The sequence below is a fragment of the Agelaius tricolor genome, unplaced genomic scaffold (genome assembly GCF_023055355.1).
Source record: "Agelaius tricolor isolate 1412-34295 unplaced genomic scaffold, bAgeTri1.0.p SCAF_1, whole genome shotgun sequence".
Classification (NCBI taxonomy): Eukaryota; Metazoa; Chordata; class Aves; order Passeriformes; family Icteridae; genus Agelaius; species Agelaius tricolor.
Window position 1 is genome coordinate 13,982,110 of NW_027269261.1, and position 21,166 is coordinate 14,003,275.

At 37.4% G+C, this 21,166-nt stretch overlaps 1 protein-coding gene across 3 annotated transcripts in view; it reads left to right on the forward strand.

The window, feature by feature from the left end:
- MAP4K3 (mitogen-activated protein kinase kinase kinase kinase 3) overlaps positions 1-21,166 on the forward strand; it is a 65,381-nt gene that overhangs the window by 17,393 nt on the left and 26,822 nt on the right. For 2 of the 3 annotated variants that reach the window (XM_071423732.1, XM_071423742.1), the window contains exons 6-15: positions 762-809; positions 2,906-2,948; positions 3,599-3,671; positions 6,021-6,152; positions 6,453-6,515; positions 6,597-6,678; positions 6,783-6,893; positions 10,875-10,950; positions 11,901-11,959; positions 14,518-14,580. In XM_071423732.1, coding sequence (XP_071279833.1) covers positions 762-809; positions 2,906-2,948; positions 3,599-3,671; positions 6,021-6,152; positions 6,453-6,515; positions 6,597-6,678; positions 6,783-6,893; positions 10,875-10,950; positions 11,901-11,959; positions 14,518-14,580 — 750 coding nt within the window. The remainder of the gene's footprint in view (positions 1-761; positions 810-2,905; positions 2,949-3,598; positions 3,672-6,020; positions 6,153-6,452; positions 6,516-6,596; positions 6,679-6,782; positions 6,894-10,874; positions 10,951-11,900; positions 11,960-14,517; positions 14,581-21,166) is intronic. The other variant, XM_071423751.1, reaches the window with a different exon arrangement.

Here is a 21,166-nt window from a genome sequence, read left to right on the forward strand (position 1 = left end):
CCATGAACATGGAGCCTTGTGAAGGTTCATTGTCATAGAGCAAGGAAGATTTATGTGTGATTTTACATCTGGAAGAGAATTTTAGAGATAACCCTAGAATGACCAAAATGACACAGTCTCTGATTTGCCATGCAGGGATTTGGTTCTACAGAGTTCTTCCAGAATTTAAACTTAGTTCCTAACTTGTGTTGAGTCTTAAAATGTTTTGGTACAAGACCCAGGCGGCCAAATACTTTTGCAAAAATCCATGAAATAGAGTTGAAGCCTGGTGTTAGACCCAAAGCACTGCCAGCACTTCTAGGCTTGATTGAAAGATGTAATGATACAGGAGGTAGCTTTACTAGTGGTCCAGTGATCTGACTGCTGAGTAGAAGACTCCTAGGCCATTTGCCAGTAATTACTTTGGTCTAAAAAGGTGACAGTTACCATGTCCAGAGAAAAACTTGTTTGAGGAATATTCTTCTTCCAGTAGGTGTGGTGACTGGTATTACTTCCATCTATCCTGTGTTTTGGAGGAATGTCTAAATATCTTTATACAAAGATGCTTAGGTATGCTGCTTTATATAAAGATATTAGATATGCTGCTACATCTATTGAATCTGCAAATTTACAGCAAATTACACTGAAATATAAAAATGTTCTTCAGTCAGTGAGTCATTTAGATGATTAAATTGGATCCTAAATATATGTGGTAATTAAATAAGAAATGTATGTCAAATGAAAAATGTTGTACTAAATTACTATTTAAATATTTTATGCAGGGACTATATTACCTTCACAGTAAAGGAAAAATGCACAGAGATATAAAGGTAAGTAAAAACTGAAGGTTTCTTTGGTGCTTTAAAAATAGGTTACATCACCTCCAGTGGTCTTTACTGTTCTGCATCAGTTTTCAGTACATTTCTGAATATGTAGGGATTTTTAATCTATTAGAATGAAATAAAAGTTTCTGCACCAGGCAAAAAAAAAAAATCTTTCTTTAAAATATATTCAAGGAAATAGTTTGTTCTTTTCCTTGGAACCACACAAACTGTTTATGTGGACTAGTGCTTTGGAATTCAGCCATGAGCTGGTGTCCAGAGCAGTAGGTATTCAGATGGCTGTCAGGGTGTGTGCTCTGTGCAAAAGAAAAGTTTGCTCTTCCCACAGCTTTTCCAGGGATCTCCATATATCCTTCTTTTTGAACTAGCTAGTGAGCAGAGCTCTTGCTTTGGCTTCTTGCATCGTGGTGAGCAGATTGCAGGGCAGAGGCTGCTGTTCTGTGCAGTTCTTGGAGACTACTTCTGTCCCCTCCCTCGCATGCTAAAAATAGAGAGGGTGCTGCAAATCAGGCTATTAGTACTGACTTACTTAAATCTCCATCTCAGCAAAGCTACATCAAAAGTGGCTTGTTCAGACTCTTATATTCTGTTATAGTTTCCTTCTGGTGCTTCCTGTTGACTTTTTGTTCCTGAAGTTTTACTACCTAGTCTTTCCAAAGCCCTTCCAAACCTGGCAGGCTTCCTCCTGGAAATCTGACAGTAAATCATCATATTCTTTTGTGTTGTTGTGTGCTGGTTTTTTGGCTGGTTTTGGTTTCTTTTTTTTCCCCAGCAGCTTTAACTGTAGTTGCCTTCATGCAGCCTGATTCCAAGTTGTTCTCAATGGCTGCAGAAGAATATGTGGGTTTTGAGCAATCACAAAAGTAATTTGGGTTTTGAGCAATCACAAAAGTAATTTCTGAATGTAAGATTACTTCAGGCACCAAAATTAAATGTTTTCTACTATACTTCATAGAATGCTTGTAAGGATACAGTCCATAGATACTCTTTCTAAGCAGAACTGTGCTAATAAATGCTTACAGTGCTTGCATTGTGAAGATTATTTTTTTTTAATCTGTTCTCATGAGCATGGGAAAGTACTGTCTTCATCTGCAGATTGCCTGACTGCTGAACTGTGTTTGCTTCCCCCAGTAGCTAAGTTCCATGTTTAGAGTACCTGTCCTGTTAGCTTGAAAGGTGAACAAGGTCAAGAGCATGTAAGCAGGGCTGTTAAACTGTTTGCCAAGCTCATTAACTGTGCTTGTGCAGTGTGGGCCAAGTTAGCTGCAGGCCTGACTTTTCCTGCTCTGGGAAAAGCCATAATCTGTAAAAACACAGATCTTTGGAGGTTCATCTCTGCTGCCTTTCCATCTACCTGATGGGAGTGCAGTGCTGATGTTTGGAACTGTGTTTAGCCAGCTCTAATCTTCACTCAGCTCAACCTGTACCTGGTTTCAGTCTTCAAATCAGGTTTTTCTCAGTCCTTTTACCTTGTAATTTTGTAATACAAACCTCTGCTTTGGGTTAATTTTGGTTATTGAGCTGAAGTGAGTGGAACACACAGCCACACAAAAATGACCTCTCCAAGTCCAGCAAGAGCAGAATCTCTGTTGCATAAGGACGGAAGTAGCTTTGCTAAATGCTTGATTATTGAGGCAGGTCCTTAAGGCTGTAATTATAAGCATGGCTCTCAAACAAGACAAAATGAGCTCCTACTTATGAAAAGAAAATGAAATTGTTTCCACTTTGACCTTTTGAGTTCCTGTTTCCTTTGAGTCATTGTAAATAGAAAAAAGTAAGAAATAATCAGCACAGGCAAATACTGTTTATTGAGAGGTTTGTGTGCAATGCAAACTCTGTAGTACTATAGGCTTAACTAAAAATTAATGAAAAACACTGTATATCCAAGGAGATTTTTTAATAACAGAATGGCACCTTGCTAATTTCACAAAGATTTCCTTGATAAGGCTGCAGATTTATTGAACGCAATCCTTGCTTTGTCTTTGGCCCCTAATTTGCTGTAAGATCCCACGCATTTATTTTTTTAATGTTGGATTGGAGGAATTGGCATGTTTTAATTTAAGTAAACTTTTCTTTTTTTAAAGGGAGCAAACATTCTTTTAACGGATAATGGACATGTAAAATTAGGTGAGTTAATATATCTTAGTGCTTAAAAATTAATCTTTTTATGTGCTCTAAGGAGCAGCATGCTCTGTTTTGTTTAATGAGGTGATGGTTCATGTAAGGGGTTACTGAATATCAGAATTCTTTTTATCTTGCTGGTGGTATCTAACTAAACCATTGAGTTAGTATCTGAGGATTAGTTGGAGTAATTTTGGAACAGTGAGGTAAAAGACCTGATATTGTAAAGGAAAAAAAAAAGTTAAATCACAGGGGTTTATAAATTTTTAGTAAAATCTTCCATCCAGAGTCCTTAAATGTGAAATGTACCTTAAAAGCTTATCTGAAAGAATCTCTTTGATAACACAAAATGAGGTGCTCTGTCTTATGAAACCCTTCACGTACCTGTTATGTCTTCTGTGCCAGCCTGCTCTTCCTTGTGTCTCTAAGGGACATTGGTGTGCATGTCTGGCAAGTGACTGAGGGGAGCTGACCAATGGTATCTGAGACAGACCAAGTTTCTATTATTTGCTTCTGGTTTTTATTTTTTGTTAAATATTTCCAGTATATTTAAGGACCTCTTAACAGTGGGGAAACTAAACTTGTGTTCATTAACAATTAATTACTTCATATCACTTGTTAACTGTCATTTTGTTTTTGCTTTCTTTTTTTAATAGCTGATTTTGGAGTATCTGCACAGATAACAGCTACAATTGCCAAAAGGAAATCCTTCATTGGCACCCCATATTGGTAACTGTTTTTTACTTGACCATTAATATAATGGTAACACATATAATACTGTTGAAAAATTGTGATAAAGGCATGCTCTGTCATTCCTGGGTAGACTAACCTCTAAAGGCTGTGTCAGACTTTCTGGTGATCATTTCTGTGTTACTTATTCCAAATTAGTAATATCCAGTTCCTGAATTAGCTGAGTGTCAGGGAAGAGGCTTTAATGCTCTGAAAACTTGAAAGACTCTGTAGTGCCATATCACTGTTGACTAATTTATCTTCATTTAGTAAAACCTAAAAACTAACAGCAATTTTGCTTGCTTTTAACTTAAAGCAAGTTTAATCTTGCTTTTAATCTTAAGTATTTTTTATTCCCTGATTTTTCATTTTGGTATTTTATGTTATTTCCCCTCCAGCCTAGATACAGCTTTTCTACTTGATGAGTTTCCTTTGTCCTCACAGATGCACAGACTTTTGCCACTTGTGAACTGTTTCTCTAAGCCATTTTCTCCCTTTTTTACCTAAACTGATTGAATTCTGTGATACAGTTCTACCTATGCTGCACCTCTATTCCTCCCCATTAAACTAGTGTGTGTAATTTTTCTTATCTGGAGTTCTGCCTTTCATTTAATCCTTTTCTGGCTGAAAGTGGTTGTCCCCTTTCACCTTGAAGTACATGAGACATTCTCTTCTGTAAATCAGCACTTTTGTGATATGTTTCACAGACAAATACTAAAATTCTGTAGTCTGACAGCATAGTAGGTGCAAGATAAAAATATATATAATGAAAAACCCTATGTTCAAGTATTGACTTGAAATAGCCAAGCACAGTATTTTTAGCATTTTTCTTCACACCAAGGCTTCACTTCCCTTTCAGAATAGCACAAACACCCATCAGTCATGATTATGTGATTGGTTTGTGTCTCTCTCCCAAGAAGTCTGGGTGACCTCAGTGCTTGAAAGTCCTGTAACTTTCAAATCCTGCCAGGCTTCTCAAATGACCTTAAATAATAACTTTGAAAGTATTACATAGGTTAAATGCTGATGAAAAGCATCAGTTGTTCTTTGCAAAGCTTCTGAGAGATTTGAGAGCAGAATCAAGGAAGCAAAATTTTTGAGATTGCAGAGAAGAAAATTTAGTTGAAACAGGCCATGTGAAGGTTTTAGTGGTCATTAGATCTACATGTGTCTCAGGGCAGGTGAACTGCAGTGCTTGTAACCCCCCTTCCATTTAAATGTTTAACTCATGTTCCCCCTCTCCTGTGGTAACTCCCTCGTTTTTGATTTAGAGTGATGGGGATTTTAATGAACTCTGGAAGAAATGTTTGTAATATAGTTTAGTTTTACAAACATGAAGTAAGTTCTACCACCAAACCTGCTGATGTTTTCAGATCTACAGATAAGGAGTGGAAAGGGCCCACAAGGGCCATTGAGTCCAACTCTTAGCCCTGCACAGGACATCCCCAAGTGTCACACCATGTGTGGGAGAGCATTGTCCAAACACTTTTTGAGCTCTGGCAGGCTCAGTGCTGTGACCACAGGATATCTGTATTTGAATAGTGCATCAGTTGAGATGCTGCTTGATGATCTCCTGGAGCACTCTCTAAGTGACTGTTACATCTGTGTTACATTTATGAGTTATTTAGTGCTACTTTGCAGGTGATCAGGAGTGATAAAGCTTAAAGCTAAGAAATACTACCATGTTGGCCACCTTGTAGGGCTACATAGAACAATCAAATTCATACTTCACTTTGGCCATTAAAAACATGTGACAATTCCAAGTGAATAATTTCCTTTAGGTATTTATGTGCCAGTTACGTTTGTTCATTTTTGCCACCTAAGAATGTGAAACCACTTTGTTGACATAAAGAGGTCACCTGACATGAGTGAGACAGACTTTACAAACAGGGAGTGCTGTATACCGAGGTGACAATGAGTCTCATGCTTTCAGGGTACAAGAAAGCTGACATTTTATTGCTTTTTCTCTTGTTAGAATTCTTTTCTTCAAAGTCAATGGATCACTTTCTGGGCAATATATAAATTTGGGTATTATGTGGATTTTATTGTAGTTGAATAATTGTACTTCAGGGTCTTTGGTTTTTGAGTAGTATTTAGTCTGAGACAGATTGATTTCATCCACTTCCTGCTGAATGACCATTGTAGAAACTGTCTGTTAGTTATCAGAAGGTGACTGAGGGAAACTTCAGGTGTATATTGCATAATTTTTTACACACTCACTTGTGTGTGTATATCTATAATATACTGTGACCTTATCAATTGAGAGCTTTAAGGAAGAGAATACTATGTGTACAAAGAATGTTTGATTTGTGCTGAGAAGTTTACCTAAAAATGTCTCTTACTGTTCAGGATGGCACCAGAAGTTGCTGCAGTAGAAAGGAAAGGTGGCTATAACCAACTCTGTGATCTGTGGGCAGTTGGAATAACTGCAATAGAGCTTGCTGAACTTCAGCCTCCAATGTTTGACCTACATCCAATGAGGTTAGTAAAGAGTTAGAGCTTGGTGGGTAAATGCAACTAATTAAATAATCCATTTGAAGAAATGGCTGTGTGTGCTCGTGGGTTTTGGGTGTACTGCAAGGGCACTGGGCTGTGAGTGTTCTGAGTGAACAGAAATTGGACAGAAATTGTAACAACTCCTTCTGGTGCATAAATGTATAAAGTCCTGGTTGAGTCTCTTAAACTGATGTGGCTTCTTCTTGCCTATTAAATAAAGTGTTTAATAATTTATCTCATGTATTGCAGCATACCCACAGAAATGGTGTTGTTCTTTTTTTTCAGAGCACTTTTTCTAATGACAAAAAGCAACTTCCAACCTCCTAAATTAAAGGACAAAATGAAATGGTAAGTGCTTTTTTGTTTCAGTAGATAGTGAATGTACTGTACTTGGAAATTGATTTTAATGTTTAGCACTTTGTTTTGCAGGTCCAATAGTTTCCATCATTTTGTGAAAATGGCACTTACAAAAAATCCTAAAAAAAGACCTACAGCTGAAAAGTTGCTACAGGTATAAATTTATGTATGAGGGGTCTTTTCTAAAGTTATAAAATTAAAATATGCTTAGTGTGAGTGGCTGGAATTTTAATCTCTGTGTTTCCCTCTGTCTTTCAGCATCCCTTTGTTACCCAGCCATTAAATCGAAGTCTTGCCATTGAACTTTTGGATAAAATGAATAATCCTGATCATTCCACTTACCACGATTTTGATGATGATGATCCTGAGGTAGGAATATCTTCTAATCATAGTATCAGATTAAGTTTTTGTTTGCCAACAAAACTAAATTATTGTGATTTATTGAGCCCCAGGACTTTTTGTGATCTGGGAATAGTCTCAGGGGTTGCTTTTACTTTTAGTTGTGCTGTTCTTTCACTCATACAGGCACTTAGCAAAAATGATTATATTTTTGGGAAGGGAAGATTGAAGAAAAAGAGATTTTACTGTTTCAAAATTGTTGAAGAACAGCAATGAACAAAATTTTGAAGCATTTATGTGATATGCTTTTCCAGTCCTGAGTTCTGTCATGCATTCTGCTGTATGTTTCTTTGTGAAGTTATGTTTCCATCTGCAAAGAAGGCATTCATAAAACTGATTCATTAACCTGTGTAAAAGAGAATGATCCTGTAGTTGATTTTGTTCAATAGTTTGATGTGTGTATTTTGCAGATTGTATTTTTCCATCTTAGAATACTCTGAAACTTGATTTCACCTACAGTTTTATCAAAGAGTTTCTGATTTTCTGCTCAAACAGCTGGGAAAGAGTAGTCTGCTTATGTAAGATGATAAACAGCACAGGACTGAAGTGTTTAATAAATAAGAGAAAAGAGATACTCTGTTACTCCATCCTGTCTTCATACTTTCCTGCACATTAGTGAATACTTTTCAAATATTTACAGTTCCCTAACTGATGGCCTTTTCTTTTAAAGAAAAAATGTAATCCTTTTAACACAAATGCCATTGATTCTTTAATTACATATTTTTGGTTCTTTTTAATGGGTAAACTAATCTAAAAATGCCTTCAGAGGAAAAGAAGCTTAGAAGAGGCAACTAATTTAAGGGACTTTTCAGATTTTACAAGTTAAATGAGCTTTTAGGCACTTGAACAGCAAAGTCCTGCTGACTTTCACCAAGTCTTTCTTAAAAGCTAAAATAAAAAGTGTGGGAAGAAGCCAAAGTGAAATAGATAATTTTTTGTGTTATAGAGTGCAGTGCTTACACATTTTCCAAAGAGGGAAAGAGATGAAGGCATAAGGATGAAATAATAGTCAGTACTTCTAAAAGCAAATGTACATGGTGGGAGTGGGAGAAAAATTTAGTAGATTTTTTCTGATTAAAAAAAAATTAAAAATCAAACACACAAGAACTCCCTTAATGTGGTTGACTTTCAGGTCGCTTAAGAGAAAGATGTCTGATTCCACATGGAGTCTGCACTGAGTAACTTGGATCTTCTCAGCATAAGCTCTTTACTGTCCTTTAGTTCTCTCACTGCTCAGTGATGAGTGAGAGCTGTGAGGCCCTTTAAGAGGTGTTTCTTAGCTTACAAAATAGTGTTCCCTCTTATATGTCCCTTGTGACTTAGCATTAAGAGGGCTCTTCTGTTGTCTGCTGTGTGACTTATCAATTACCCTGTAATGAAGTGTGGTATCAGGAGCAAAAGCTGTGTCTTTTCTGGGGAGAAGCTCAGCAAGTTTTGTATTTCAGATGATAGGCAGGGCAATCTTGGCATTGTGGTCTTTCTGGTAATAAAAACAAGTGTAGTAGGAAGTGTATGTGCTTCTTTTATGCACAATTTAACATTCTTCAAAACTCACCTGCTCACACAGGCAGCTGGAGATGTTAATATAGGGATTGGCCAGTCCTGTGCTTGTCACAATTGCCTGAATGCATCCATCAAAAATCAAAAGAAGTGACAAAATGTGGTACAACATAACATATCCAAAAACACCATTGAGAATTGAGAGCTTCAGACCTACTCCCCAATTTGTTTACAGCTATAGATTTTTTTGGGTGGTCGTGTTTATGTTTTAAAGTTTTTTGGTGGCTTGTTTTTCTTTTTTTGGAGATGAGAGAGCTTTTCTGTCTGTCAGTGGTCTTTGAAGGTCAGTCTGCTGCTCACTGTGGTGACAGGTCTTCATCTGGCCTGTGCTGCTTTTAGGAGGATGCAATCTGTTACTGCTTGGATAGTCTGCAGAGCTGTGAAGCACATCTGAATTTGCCACCACTCTGAGGAGTACCATGCTACATTTTTAAATAATTCGAAACTCAAAGGGGAAGTCTTTAATGTGTGAAAACTAAAACTCATCCTATTATTTGGGTGTAATTAAAAAGGTTCTTCTGTTCATGCAGCTGTTGTTCATTTAGCAACTGTATCTGAAACTGGCATTTCCAGTATTTTTCCCTACCCCAGCTCATGGAGGGCTTCACTTAATTTCCTATTCAGTCATGGGCAGGATCGCTGCTTTGGGACTCTGGGCTTAGGAGATGTTGACGATTGCCTGTTCTCCCTATTTCTATGACAGTGATTCCCAGGATGAATGTGATATTAGCTGAAAAGGTTGCACAGAGGAAGGTGTTCATGTTTTATGCTTAGCACACTGCAAATTTTGGGGGTAAGATGCTTTTGAGATCTGTGCCATGATGGGAATTGTGCCCAAATGGCAATTGTGTCAGGAAGTTAACCGACATTCCTTTGTTCTCCTACACAGCTCAGATGTCAGGTGTTTGTATCAGCCTGTTGTCAGTGCAGGTATTTCAAGGTGACTTGAGGACTTTGTCCTCATGACTGAGGGATGAAGATTTGACCCTGAATGTACTTCTGTGGTCATGGAGAAGATGATAGGAGAACAGCCTCTGTCTGTAGTGCAACACAGGCATCTGTGTCAGGGTGCTCACACGGTATTGCTGCAAAGGTGAAAATACCTCCTAGCCCTGCTCCAGCTGGGCTCCTGGCACTGGAATTGCAGATGCACGCACATCAGACATGACCAGACAGTGCCTCTTAATGAAAGATTATAAATGAGCAACCTTTCAGGACATGGTATCAGATCAAATCTTGACATGCTGTAGCCAACCATTTTCAAAGCCTGAAGAGTGCACAATAGACAAAATGGAACTGTGGAAAGGAAAAATTAACACAAGCTGTGAGAAACAAAAAAAAACTGCTGGTGAGAGTGGAGAAAATACACATCCACAGTCTGTAAATCTCTGAAGTTTCAAGAAAGAGCAAAGTGAACAAAAATGGGAGGTGAAACATCATGTGTATGTGTTGGGTCCTAACAGGAATGAAGGAAGTAGTGTGTGGTGCAAAGGGGAGAAGGGAAATCATGTTTGCAGATTGTATTTTAGGAATAAATAGAGTCTCTGAGCTATTCATGACTCTGTGAAAGTACAGCAACAATAGTATTAGTAACAAAAGGGTGATTCACATGCAAAGATGCTCACCATGGACCCTGAAGCAGTGAACAAGGGTGCAGAATGCAGAAAAAGGGTGCCCCCACATTTCTAAGGGAGCTTGCAGTGGTGAATGTAGAAAGAAGAGAGAAAATCCAACAGAGGCGAAAAAAGAAAGCCAGGTCTTGAAGTGCAGAACACTTCATCCTGTAGAGAAGTAAATGGAAATTCAGGGAAAAAATAGAAGTGGAATATAAATATGAAGGTGAATTTGTAGAAATTTTGCTATCTGTCGTGCTACACAGTACAGGAGTACTAGGAATACTTCTTTCTAGTCAGCTTTGAAAACCTCAGGTAAATTCCTCATCTGCTTAAATAATGTAACTGATGACATTTTAGAAATCAGTTTAAGTTAAAAGCTGGGAAAATTATTTCAGTATCTCATGGAGTGAAATCTGCCAGTAAGTCAGATTTTGTCTTACTGCTTATTTTAAAAACTAGTAATACCCTTAAACTGAATAGTGAAAAAAGAAAATGCTGTATGAGCAAAGAGAAAAGCTGGCCAGCATTAGCTTTACTTGCTCAAATGCAGTGTTCTAAAATCCCTTATACTGAAGGCACTCAACAGTTAAAATGTCTCCAAATAATTCTAACTTTAATATATTAAAAAATACATACAATCTTTACATTTAGCTTTCACTTGATTTTTTTTTTCCTTTTTTATGTTATGCTAAAGAAGCCTGCTAAAAAGTATTACACAATACAAGGTTTCAAGTGAATATATTTTGGTATTAAATATTTTATTTTTCCCTTCTAGCCTCTCGTTGTGCCTCACAGAATTCATTCAACAAGTAGAAATGGGAGAGAAGAAAAGACACGCTCTGAAATAAACTGTAAGCATGTGTAATGTGACAATATGATGTATTTAATCATTGATATTATTTCAGCTGGTATTTTGGGTATCTGACATACATAGAAACATTTTTAGTGATACATCGGAAAATAAAAGCTTAGGCTGTTTCACTTAAGGATATAAGATGTGTAAAATATTTTTATACACCCTTTGTCAGCACTTCAGCAAAGTTCATTATTGTTTCATCTTAACTGAACAAGACACAGCCTGAGCTCTTCTGAGAGCTTATAGACATTGTTTTATATTTTACTCCAGGAAAGATATTCAGACCAATGCCAGATTCAGCTGGATAACAGAATGGATTATTCTTTCTTCCTTAATTTAGTATCTTGGATTTGCTTTTGAATTTAAACAGTCACACAGAGGTCAGAAAGGGAGGAGGTTGATTGACCATTAAAAGCAGACTCCATTCCCCAAATTCTAGTAATTATTTTGCTTGAATTAAATACTTAGAGCTTTAGCTGTCTTTTCTTAAGGTAAAATCAAGTGTAGGAGTGTTCAAGAAGTCCTGCCAAAGAGTTGTCCTGGAAGATTTGGTGAATTCACACCAAACTTCATTCAGGACTCTTTAGTGCTCGTGAGTCTCTCAGAAGAACAGGTCCAATAGTGAATTCACATCATGGAGAGTTTTTTCTGTAAAGTACAGCTGTATTGCACCTCTGAGGAGGACACTGTGCTCAGTGGTTTTCCTGTTCCTTCTAATGAGAAGGTGAGGCAAATGCCGATTGGGCTGTCTTTGTGATAAAAGAGTACTTTCTGTGCCCATTAGGTTCTCTAGCAGTCACAGGTTTGATATGCCCATGTGTCACAAGTTTCTGCCAGTGGGGATATGATACACTCTTTAAACTGATTTTTTCTTTTTGTTAGCCTTTGGAGCTAAGTCTTTTCTAACTGGAGTCCAACTTCTTGTTTTCCATTTCTCCTCTTTAGTTGGCCAAGTAAAGTTTGATCCGCCATTGAGGAAAGAGACAGAGCCACATCATGAATTTGTGAGTAACAAGCAGCATGGGCTGTGCACTACACATTAATCCCTACAAATATCTGTAGGGGAGGAGAAATCCAAGATACATAGCATGTTTCCTTGGTACTACTGAACTTGTTAGTGATTTTACTGACAAGTTGCAACATAGTGGGTTTTTTGTGCCATTATATTCACTATAGGCAGCAAACCACCTTATTTGTGGTTTCTGCCAGGTGTGCTGTATGTGCTAAGCAACAGCCCTTTGTGTTGCAGGTTTCCTCTATCCTTTATCCCTTACTGCCCAGTATACCATTCCCTTTATTTGCAGAGTTATTTTTTTGATTGTAGAATTCTTGTGTGTACTCATCTGCTTCTCCCCCTTGTTCTTGTATTGACAATGGAATTAATAAAATTGAGAGCTTGGGGAAGAGGTATGATGCATTTTAAAAGACTCCTCTGTGAATAATCCTTCTGTGGCCCTGCATCACAGCTGAGCCATGCTGAGTCTGGCAGCTATTTTCTGTCAAGGTGTGTTGCCAATGGTTTCCTCCTGTGGACCCATCAGTACAAGGGGTGTGAGAACTCAAGCTGTGAGGGAAGAGGTGTCTGTGCAGTCTCACAATTGCAGTAGCTTCCTCTCTTCTATGGAGACTGTTGCTTTCCACATTTGTGCACTTGGGCAATTTCTTCAAGATAAAAAGACACTCCTTTGCTTCCTCACTGCAGACTTATGTGTTCTCTCTGTTTTTCTAAGGCAGGTGTTCAGGAGAAAAAGTTGGCATAGTAAATATGTGGGAGGGACACTGACTTTGCTCAGAGTTGGTTTTTGGAAGGGTGTGTACTTAGGAATGTACTTCTGTAGTCTACAAACCACATGTGAGTCGGATTTCTGACGCAGACTTCCTTGTGGTGCTCTGTGGTTGTACTGAAATAATCCTTCCAAGTGCTTTGCCTTTTGCTAGGGGGTCAGCAGACTCTGGGTGTAAGAGGTTGTATTTAATCTTGCTTGTCCTCAGAACTGGCTGGACAGGGAGCCTTAGTTTCTAGTGACTGTTTGAGATGGAGGAGAGCAGCTTACCAAATGACACATGGGATTTAGACAAGTATTTCAGATGTGTTGCTTAGACCTTGGCATAACTGCATAACAGCATTATTTAGGAGCCCTGGTTATGTAAGTTTTTATTAAGTATGATAATGAAGGCAGTGCTTCCACTACAACCCCATCATTTAACTCAAAATTATTTTTGAACTGATTCCAAGTTATTTTGTCTTTGCTTCCCTGTTGTAAAGAAAATACAATTGGAAGCATTGTATAGTTGAAACTGTCATGTTTTTTCTCATTAACAGTTTTATTTATACACACACAGAGTTATAGTCGTAAAAATATGTTAGTGGAGATCTTGAAGTTTTAAAAATACTTTTCCCATTTCTTTCTTTTTATCAGTCACTGATGATACAGTGGATAACTCCATGGAGCAGTGGTGGATAAACCATAGTGGATAACTCCATGGAGCAGTGGTGCTTTTATTGCGCCTCAGGAACTTGCGTTGCTAAACTGGAGAGAGATTTTCTAAGGGGTTGAAAGCACAGCTTTTGAGAGCAGTTCTTTGACAGGTGTTGTTGAAGGGAGGAATTGAGCCTTTTCCTGCACTGTGTGTTAGCAGTCAGGACCTTTGTACTTTGGAATCTCAGAAGTTCTTGCTGCTCGGTGAAGGGACCGGAACCATCCAGACGAATTCTGCGATAAGAAAATGTCTTAGCATTGTTTGTTCTGGTCAGATGTTGCATATGTGAAACATGCCCGAGGAACTTGCCTCATCTCCCTGTCTATACAGAACACCTGTAACTGTTTGAATCTTTCTGAGGAGGAAAATTAACTGCTCCATGCTTTATGTCAGAAAGAGCATGCATACCTGATATAGATGTGATGTTGGGTCCAGAGGCCAAATTAAAAACATATAGATTAGCTGAAGCACCAATGGACAATTTAAATTGGCATGGCAAACTGCAAACAAGTGACCTATTCAAAGAATGGAAGCTTTAGCTAAGAGCCTCAGCACAAACCAGCCTGTGGGAGAAGTTTGTAACAATCTGCCCACTCTGGCATAGGAAGTCTTTGAAATGGAAGTGGGAGATGACTGTCTCTTCCTCCAGCAGTAACAGTGTGGATCTGTTTTCATTAAAGGAGTTCTGATGCTTTTGCTTCTATCTCACCAAGCAGGCTTAAACTTACACTCAGTTACTTATGTGTGTGAGTGCACAAAGCCCTGGACCCCTGCAGCATGAGAAGTTACTGTCAGTGCTGCACTGAGATGTTGAACTGGACTCTTGCTGGGACAGTTTGTCACACATTATCACAGCTCAGCTGATGAACAGTAATTCATCATTTTGGTGTTTGATGATGTGACCATTCCCTTAGCTATGTTTTACCTCCATTGAAAGAACTGTCTTAACATGGTTTTGAGTTTCAACTAACTAACTTTCAGTATCTCTTTTTTTTTAGCAAGAAAATTTACCTTTATGTGCATCTGGCTTTCAGTCACAATATAAATAATTTGCTTTTCTTGATCTCTATCTAATGAACAGCCTGACAGTAGCGATTTTTTGGACAATTCAGAAGACATATACTACACTGCAAGATCTAACCTGGTATTTTTCGTCTTATGCCTTTCTTTGTCAGTGTTAGTTTTGTCCTTGTTTTCCTTTTTCAAAGTTCATGTTTTGTCCTGTTGTTGTAGTAGTAGTGTTTTCATCTGTAAAAATCATTAAATGTAACTATTAGTCTGTATGTGTATTTCTGTAGTGTAGAAAGAAATTCTTATTATGTGCAGCATTGACAGTATTTAACCTGTACTCATATTTACTTGAATCACTCTTATAGAAGGGGCTCCGTGTTATGCATTCATGCATTCATTGTAATTTCTTTACTGCCATGCTGTGTGTAATTTGTTAGTTTTTTGGAGGGTGATTGAATATAGAAGAAACATTTTCTTTGTATTTCTGTCTGGTAGGGGTTTTTTTTTTAATGATCCCATGCAAAACTATAAAATTATGTAAGTCTGTGAATTCTCCAGATGGTAATTGTTACAGAATGAATATACACTTAATAGAAATAACAGAAACTGTGCTCAAAACTGTTTTCAATGGCATTTGGCATCATTTAAAGTCTGATAAATTTTCCAAATTTTCTGTTGTTACACTGCTAAAAAATTTGGTTTGTTAGCATCACACTGTGGAAATTACTCTAGAAAGTGAGTTTTCTTATTTCTCTTTGTGTAGTTAAGCACAGAGTGTTGAGAAAAAGGAAGAAACATTCTGTAGTAAATTAAGAGGATTAATCTGCTAACTTCCTTGGATTTGTGAGATGTTTAATATAAGTGCACTGAGAGGAAGATGGGAGGTTGGGGTGTTTGAGAATGTCTTGGGTTTTATGTGATGTTTTTTGTTCTTAGGGGTTTTTTTTGTTTGTTTGTTACATCATCTGTTGGCCTGGTGTGACTTGAATCTGCCAGAAACATAGTTAGTGAAAGCTTAGACTGTCTTTGCCTTTCTTGGAAAGAAATTTCTGTGTTGCTTCCTTATAAGAATGTTTCACAAATTGTTTTGAGATTAGTAGCTTAGATTTCCCTACCTGGTGGCAACACCCCATCCTGTGCAGTTCCTCTCATTTTGAGACTGTGGTTTTGGCTTTTCAGTTTGGTTTGCATTTGGTTTACTCTTTGCAGTTTAACACTTTTTAATTTTTTTGTTTAAGGCTATTTTCAGTGTTGTCACATATCTTGCTAGCCTGGTATCTGTGGGTCTAAGAGCAGAATAAGAACATGTCTCATAAGTGGACTGTCCTTTCCCATCCTTCTACTCCATGCTGTTCAATACACTCTTCAAAAATTGTGACTATTCTAAAACTTAGCAAGTAGTGTTGTTGTCACAGTCATGAGATGTGTTTTTAAAGTCACTCAACAGCACTTTGTCTGTTTCACTGCTTTCTTCACATCCTCCTGTGCTTATTTTGAATCAAAGTAGAGAATTTAGAGTTGATGGTAGTGCATCACCTATTTGTGAGATTCTTCAGTAAGGTCTGACCCTTAGAGGAGATAATTACTAGTTGGTTCATTCTTCTGTAGGATGCACTAATCAGAGATTCTCTCTCTGTTTCCTTTTCCCACTCCTGCTCTGACAGTATTGGTTTCAGATATCTTGATTGAGAAGTGGAATGTGAGTTTTTCAAATGTTATCAAGAGGAAACAATTACACTTTTTCAGAAGCATGATATATCACCTACTACTGTGGGGCTCTTTCCCTGCTGTTGTACTGGTTTTATAAAATACCTCATAAGTAACAACTCTCTTGCAGAGCTAAGATCATTAAAAAAAATTCCATAGATTGAGGTGTATTTTGGGCCACATACAGTTGATGTTGAAAGCAAAATTGTACAGGATTTTGTACAGCTGGATTGATCATATGGCAGTTTGTGCACATTACCTTTCAAACATTTGATGCCTATGATGTGCTACCCTTAAAAATAATTTCTCTCTTTTTCTTCTTCCCCTCCTTCTGCCTGTGCTTTTTTGAGGGACCTACCTGGATCTGCCAAAAAATGGAGAAATTGAGTACAGATCTTGTTTGCACAGAAAATTTTGTATCCAAACCCCAGTATCCCTAAATGCAAATTGCAATCAGCAAGGACAAGATAGTGCTTCTCTTTCATCTTATACAAATATACTCCTTTGATTCATAGCTAAATAAATAACAGACTGTTTTGCTCTAGATACAGGCTCTTCTGTCTTTCAGGATAGATATTTTTTCTTTTTTCTGCAACTAGGCAACAAGTTTCTCAGAAACTTTCTTGGGTACCTTCCATCCTTTAAGATTCTTTTGCACATGCTACTTCCTGTCATTTAGAGTTCTTCATGTTCCTTTTTTGTCTTCTTAGTCTTATGTGCACATTAGACTTTGTATAAGGTAGATCTTTTCACCATCTTTCTGTATATTTTAAAAGCAGCTGTTTGGATCCTAGCTCAAATAAGTTGCAGAGCTGAGCATTGCATTTGCAATGAGCTCAGGAAATGGTCTAAATCAAAATCACCTTTAAAAATATGTGTTCCTTATTCTGGGACATTTTTAACCTATGCTATTGAACCCAAGTCACAAAAGCTTATTGTTTTTCTGACTCAAAACAAAATATCACATTGAACCAAATGAAAATATTTTCATTTAGCTTATCCTGGTCTACAGTGAAATTCTGTGGGAAAACATTTTTCTTCCCATTTGTAGTGAGCTGAAAAATAATTCTGGTTCATACATGGAGAACTGTTCTGCACACCTTGTTAAGTGAGACATATCATCAGAGAATTCCAAAAAAAGGATGAAGTGGGAAGGAACCCCTGGTGATCTTTGGCTTACTTCTGTTTAAACTAGGGGCCTGGAGTAATTTAACCTGAAGGATATAACAGACAGTAAAAAGTGTGAAATTCTACTGTTAAAGTGACAGAGGAGTTGAATAAAACTCGGCTTTGGTATCTCAGGTTCCACCCTATAACTGTCTTCACTTGTTACAAATGTAACATGCATTCAGGACTCCTTTAGCAAAGAATTCAGTTAGAGGTTTGCAGCTCCCATGCTGTCTGCACTGTTGTCCTTGCCAAGTGCATTTACACATTTGGTCCTATTTAAATACTTTTGTCATGGTTGGTTTTTGTTTTCTTTTGCCTCATAAATACGCTCTGGGTTTAATAATTTGTGATCATTTTTGGTAGCAGTTACTTTTAGGAAGGTAATGTTTCTCATAGCTATTCTGTGATTTTTAATTAGTGTGGCAGAAAAGCCAAAATATTGGTAGGAAAAGATTGAACTGAAGAGATTGACATAGATAACAGAGAACCTTACCCAGGAGCATTTTCCTTTATTTTAAGTAATTTTTCTCCTCACTACACATACATACATATGCTTTTTCTTTGCTGCAAGCCATGAAGACTCCTGTCCTACTTTAGCTAACCTAGCTCTAAAAACATATTGCAGCTATCAGTATTGGATTTCAGAGAGTCTTCATACCTTTTCCATCTTTAGGTAGTGAAATGGAGCATGATACTTAGATCAGAAGAAAATAAGTGGAAATGGTGGAAAATTACCAGTGGTTTTTGGCCTTTGTTTTCCTCCCCTTTATGTTTTGGGTATTTTCTGCTTGGAAAAAGTAATTAAGAAAATGAGATGCTCAGTTTTACTGCTAGGAGGCAAGGGGATGTTCACAGACAAAATGCATGGAGAACTGAAATACAAAGGAAGAAGGGAACAGTAGCTGTGTAGCAGTAATGCACAGTAAAACCTCACTCATCCACCAGGGAAGAATTATATTTAGCCTGTTCAAAAAAGAAAATACATTCAACTTGGTTTTTCTGATGTTTTTCTGAGGCATTAGGCTATCCAGAGAAATTCAAGAATGCACTTTTTATTGAAATAAAGGCATTAAAATATAGAATATGCCTTAGGTATGCTAGGCTCTTTTAAAAATTAACTTCCTCTTTGATGAAGCAATGAGATAGGAATTGCTTTGTCATTTTACTGAGATAGAGATGTGTATAGGCCTTCTTACTTAATATGTTAGTAGTCCAAAGATGATTTGTATTCTTTGAAATTCAGAGTTACTCCCACAGCATTTTGTATATTTCAAGTCTCAATTTTGCCACTTTGATTGGTCTTGTTAGATTTCAAGAACAGCAAATGTAGGAAGTAACTGTGAATTCCTGGTTTGCTGTATACATTCTGTTTTTGAAGGCCTGAACACTGAAAAATACATTTCCAGGACAGCCCAGCCCTATAGAACAAATTAGGATGATAAGACTGTTAAAGATACAGTAGCAGTTAGCTTACAGTGAAATTCTACAGACATTAAATAGCAGGTTTTTTAACTTAAGCCACAGAAGGTATTGTAGATCTGATCATTCCTTTGGATTTTTTTTCATGGCATGGCCTTACCATGAAATGTTTTGTGGAAATCTCTATACTGTTTTTAATACTATTTTTAGTCATTGATTACTTTGCACATGTGATTTATCTAAGGGTATGATGTGGCTTTCTACATGGCAGCTTCCTTTAATGTTACCTAAGCTGTTGAGAAGAGCTGGTGATTATTCCCTGTATTACCTTTTTTTCCAAAGCAATCCCTACCAGCAAAGAGCACTCTGGTCTTGCACATGGATGAGTTGTTTCAGGAATGAGCTGCTGGTAAACTGGGGTTGCATCTTTGATTCAATACCAAGATCATAGACCTCTTCTCATTGCTACTGGCTGTAGATCTCAAGATCTATTGGAATGCATCTGTCTAGTCACTCAGATTTATTCAGTGTCAATTTTGTCTGATCAAAAATCAGAGAATTTGAGTTAACTAACCAGCATTGTATGTATGTGTGTTAAATGAAAATATTAATGTAGATTGATGAAGTTGAGGGTAACTTTGCATAAATTAGTAATTGATGCTAATATGTTCTTCCCAGTAGAAATCCATATCTTAGAAGATTTGATAGCTTTATGTGTGGCTTTAAAGAAATCTATTTCTTCTGGGTATTCTGGTGCAGTGTAACAGCTCACTGGAGGCTTTGCTGGATACATGCAGTTTTTATGAATGTTTCTGTATCAAATATGTAGCTAGAATAGGTTTAGTTAGTTAATATAAAATTATAAATTCTGTGCATATTTGAAATAGAAGGTAGAAGAAAAATATATTTCACTTTTAAAACCTCTCTAGCTCTCAGTATTTATCAAGAGATCAAAAGGAGAAATTTCCCTGGTAATGGAGTACTTGACCCTAGCTTTGGAGAGAAAACCAGAAGTATTTAAAGGGATTAGGAAGAGTATACATGTCCAATTAAAATCATAGTCAAATGAATGTTACACAACAGTAAATGGAACCAAAAGATAGGTTTTGCCCTTTAAAACATTTAGACATAAATAATTCTGGCAGATGTCATCTTTGATAAGGAAAATTCTAGTAACTCTTAAAAGGTCTGGTGGCAGAGGAGGGCTCCTTTTGTTTTAGGTGGATTTATTTATTTTCTCTTAATATTTTCCTTGTCATTGCTGTACAGTGTATCTGTCTATCTGTATCCATACATTTACTGTGTGTAAATTCAGATGAACAGGCATTTTGGATCTGCCCAGTGTTTTGCAACATCGACGGCTTGTCCCTTCAAGGTGAAAAATCTCAGATTTCTGTCACCCCTCAGTAACCCCACTGTTCCAGGGTTACTTTTCTCACAATTTCCCAGTCTTTGTCCTGTTACAGAGATTGACACAACCTGTTTAACCTATTTGCTTGTGACTCTAGTGACACCTTATGTTTCCAGTCTTGTGATTTTCTGCTCTAGAGTCTGAATCCTCAAAATATCTGTGCTTGCAGGTGGAAGTTTTTGAGATTGCATAGAAGTAATAGAAGTACTTGGAGCAAAGAAAGCTGCATCTGTTTCTTGCTGGTGGATTGTAGAACATCCACTGGTGGTGAGGAGTCAGATCAATAGACGTAGATGGAGTTTGGTGGTGTGGGGGGATCTTTTAATTCTAGAATAAAGATGTATAATAAAGTTGATAAAGAGATTGAAAAGTCAGTCTTTCCATGGTTCAGGAAATGCCAGCACCAGGCTTGCATTTGCAATTTTTATTCAGCCCTCTGATCTATACATTCTTTTGTGTCAAGTAATTATCAGTTACATAGTGTTTTTTCCACAGTATTTCACTTGTTTTGGGAAAATACACAAAGTCACTGAAGCAACCAAATGCTACTGACAGCTGTGGTAGACACACCCATGTGCAAACTACTACTTAGCTTTGCAGGGCAGACTAAAGGGTGCAGTAAACAACTTGAAACTCCTTGGCAAGCAAAAAAACAGTATTTACAGCTTTGTATTAATGTGATTGCCCTTCAGCCTGGAACTGAGGGCTGCAGTGGTTTCTACTTCATCAGCTTGGAAGATTGATAAATCTAGTGTGAAACTTTCCTCTGATTTTTAAAAATGTCATTTTGAAAGATCATCCCCATCTAATCCAGATTTATTCCTCTTAAAGCTTGGATATCTGGGCCTCTTGCTGAAGAGTGACATACTTTTTGATTTGGGTTACAGCTGAAAGGGGCCTGTTCAACAGAAGGTCTTTGGGAGACCTTTAAAATGTTTCCTGAGAAGGAAGAGCATAGCTCCATTTATCACTAATTTAGGTGATCAATAATTTGTTTCTCCTGGTGAATACA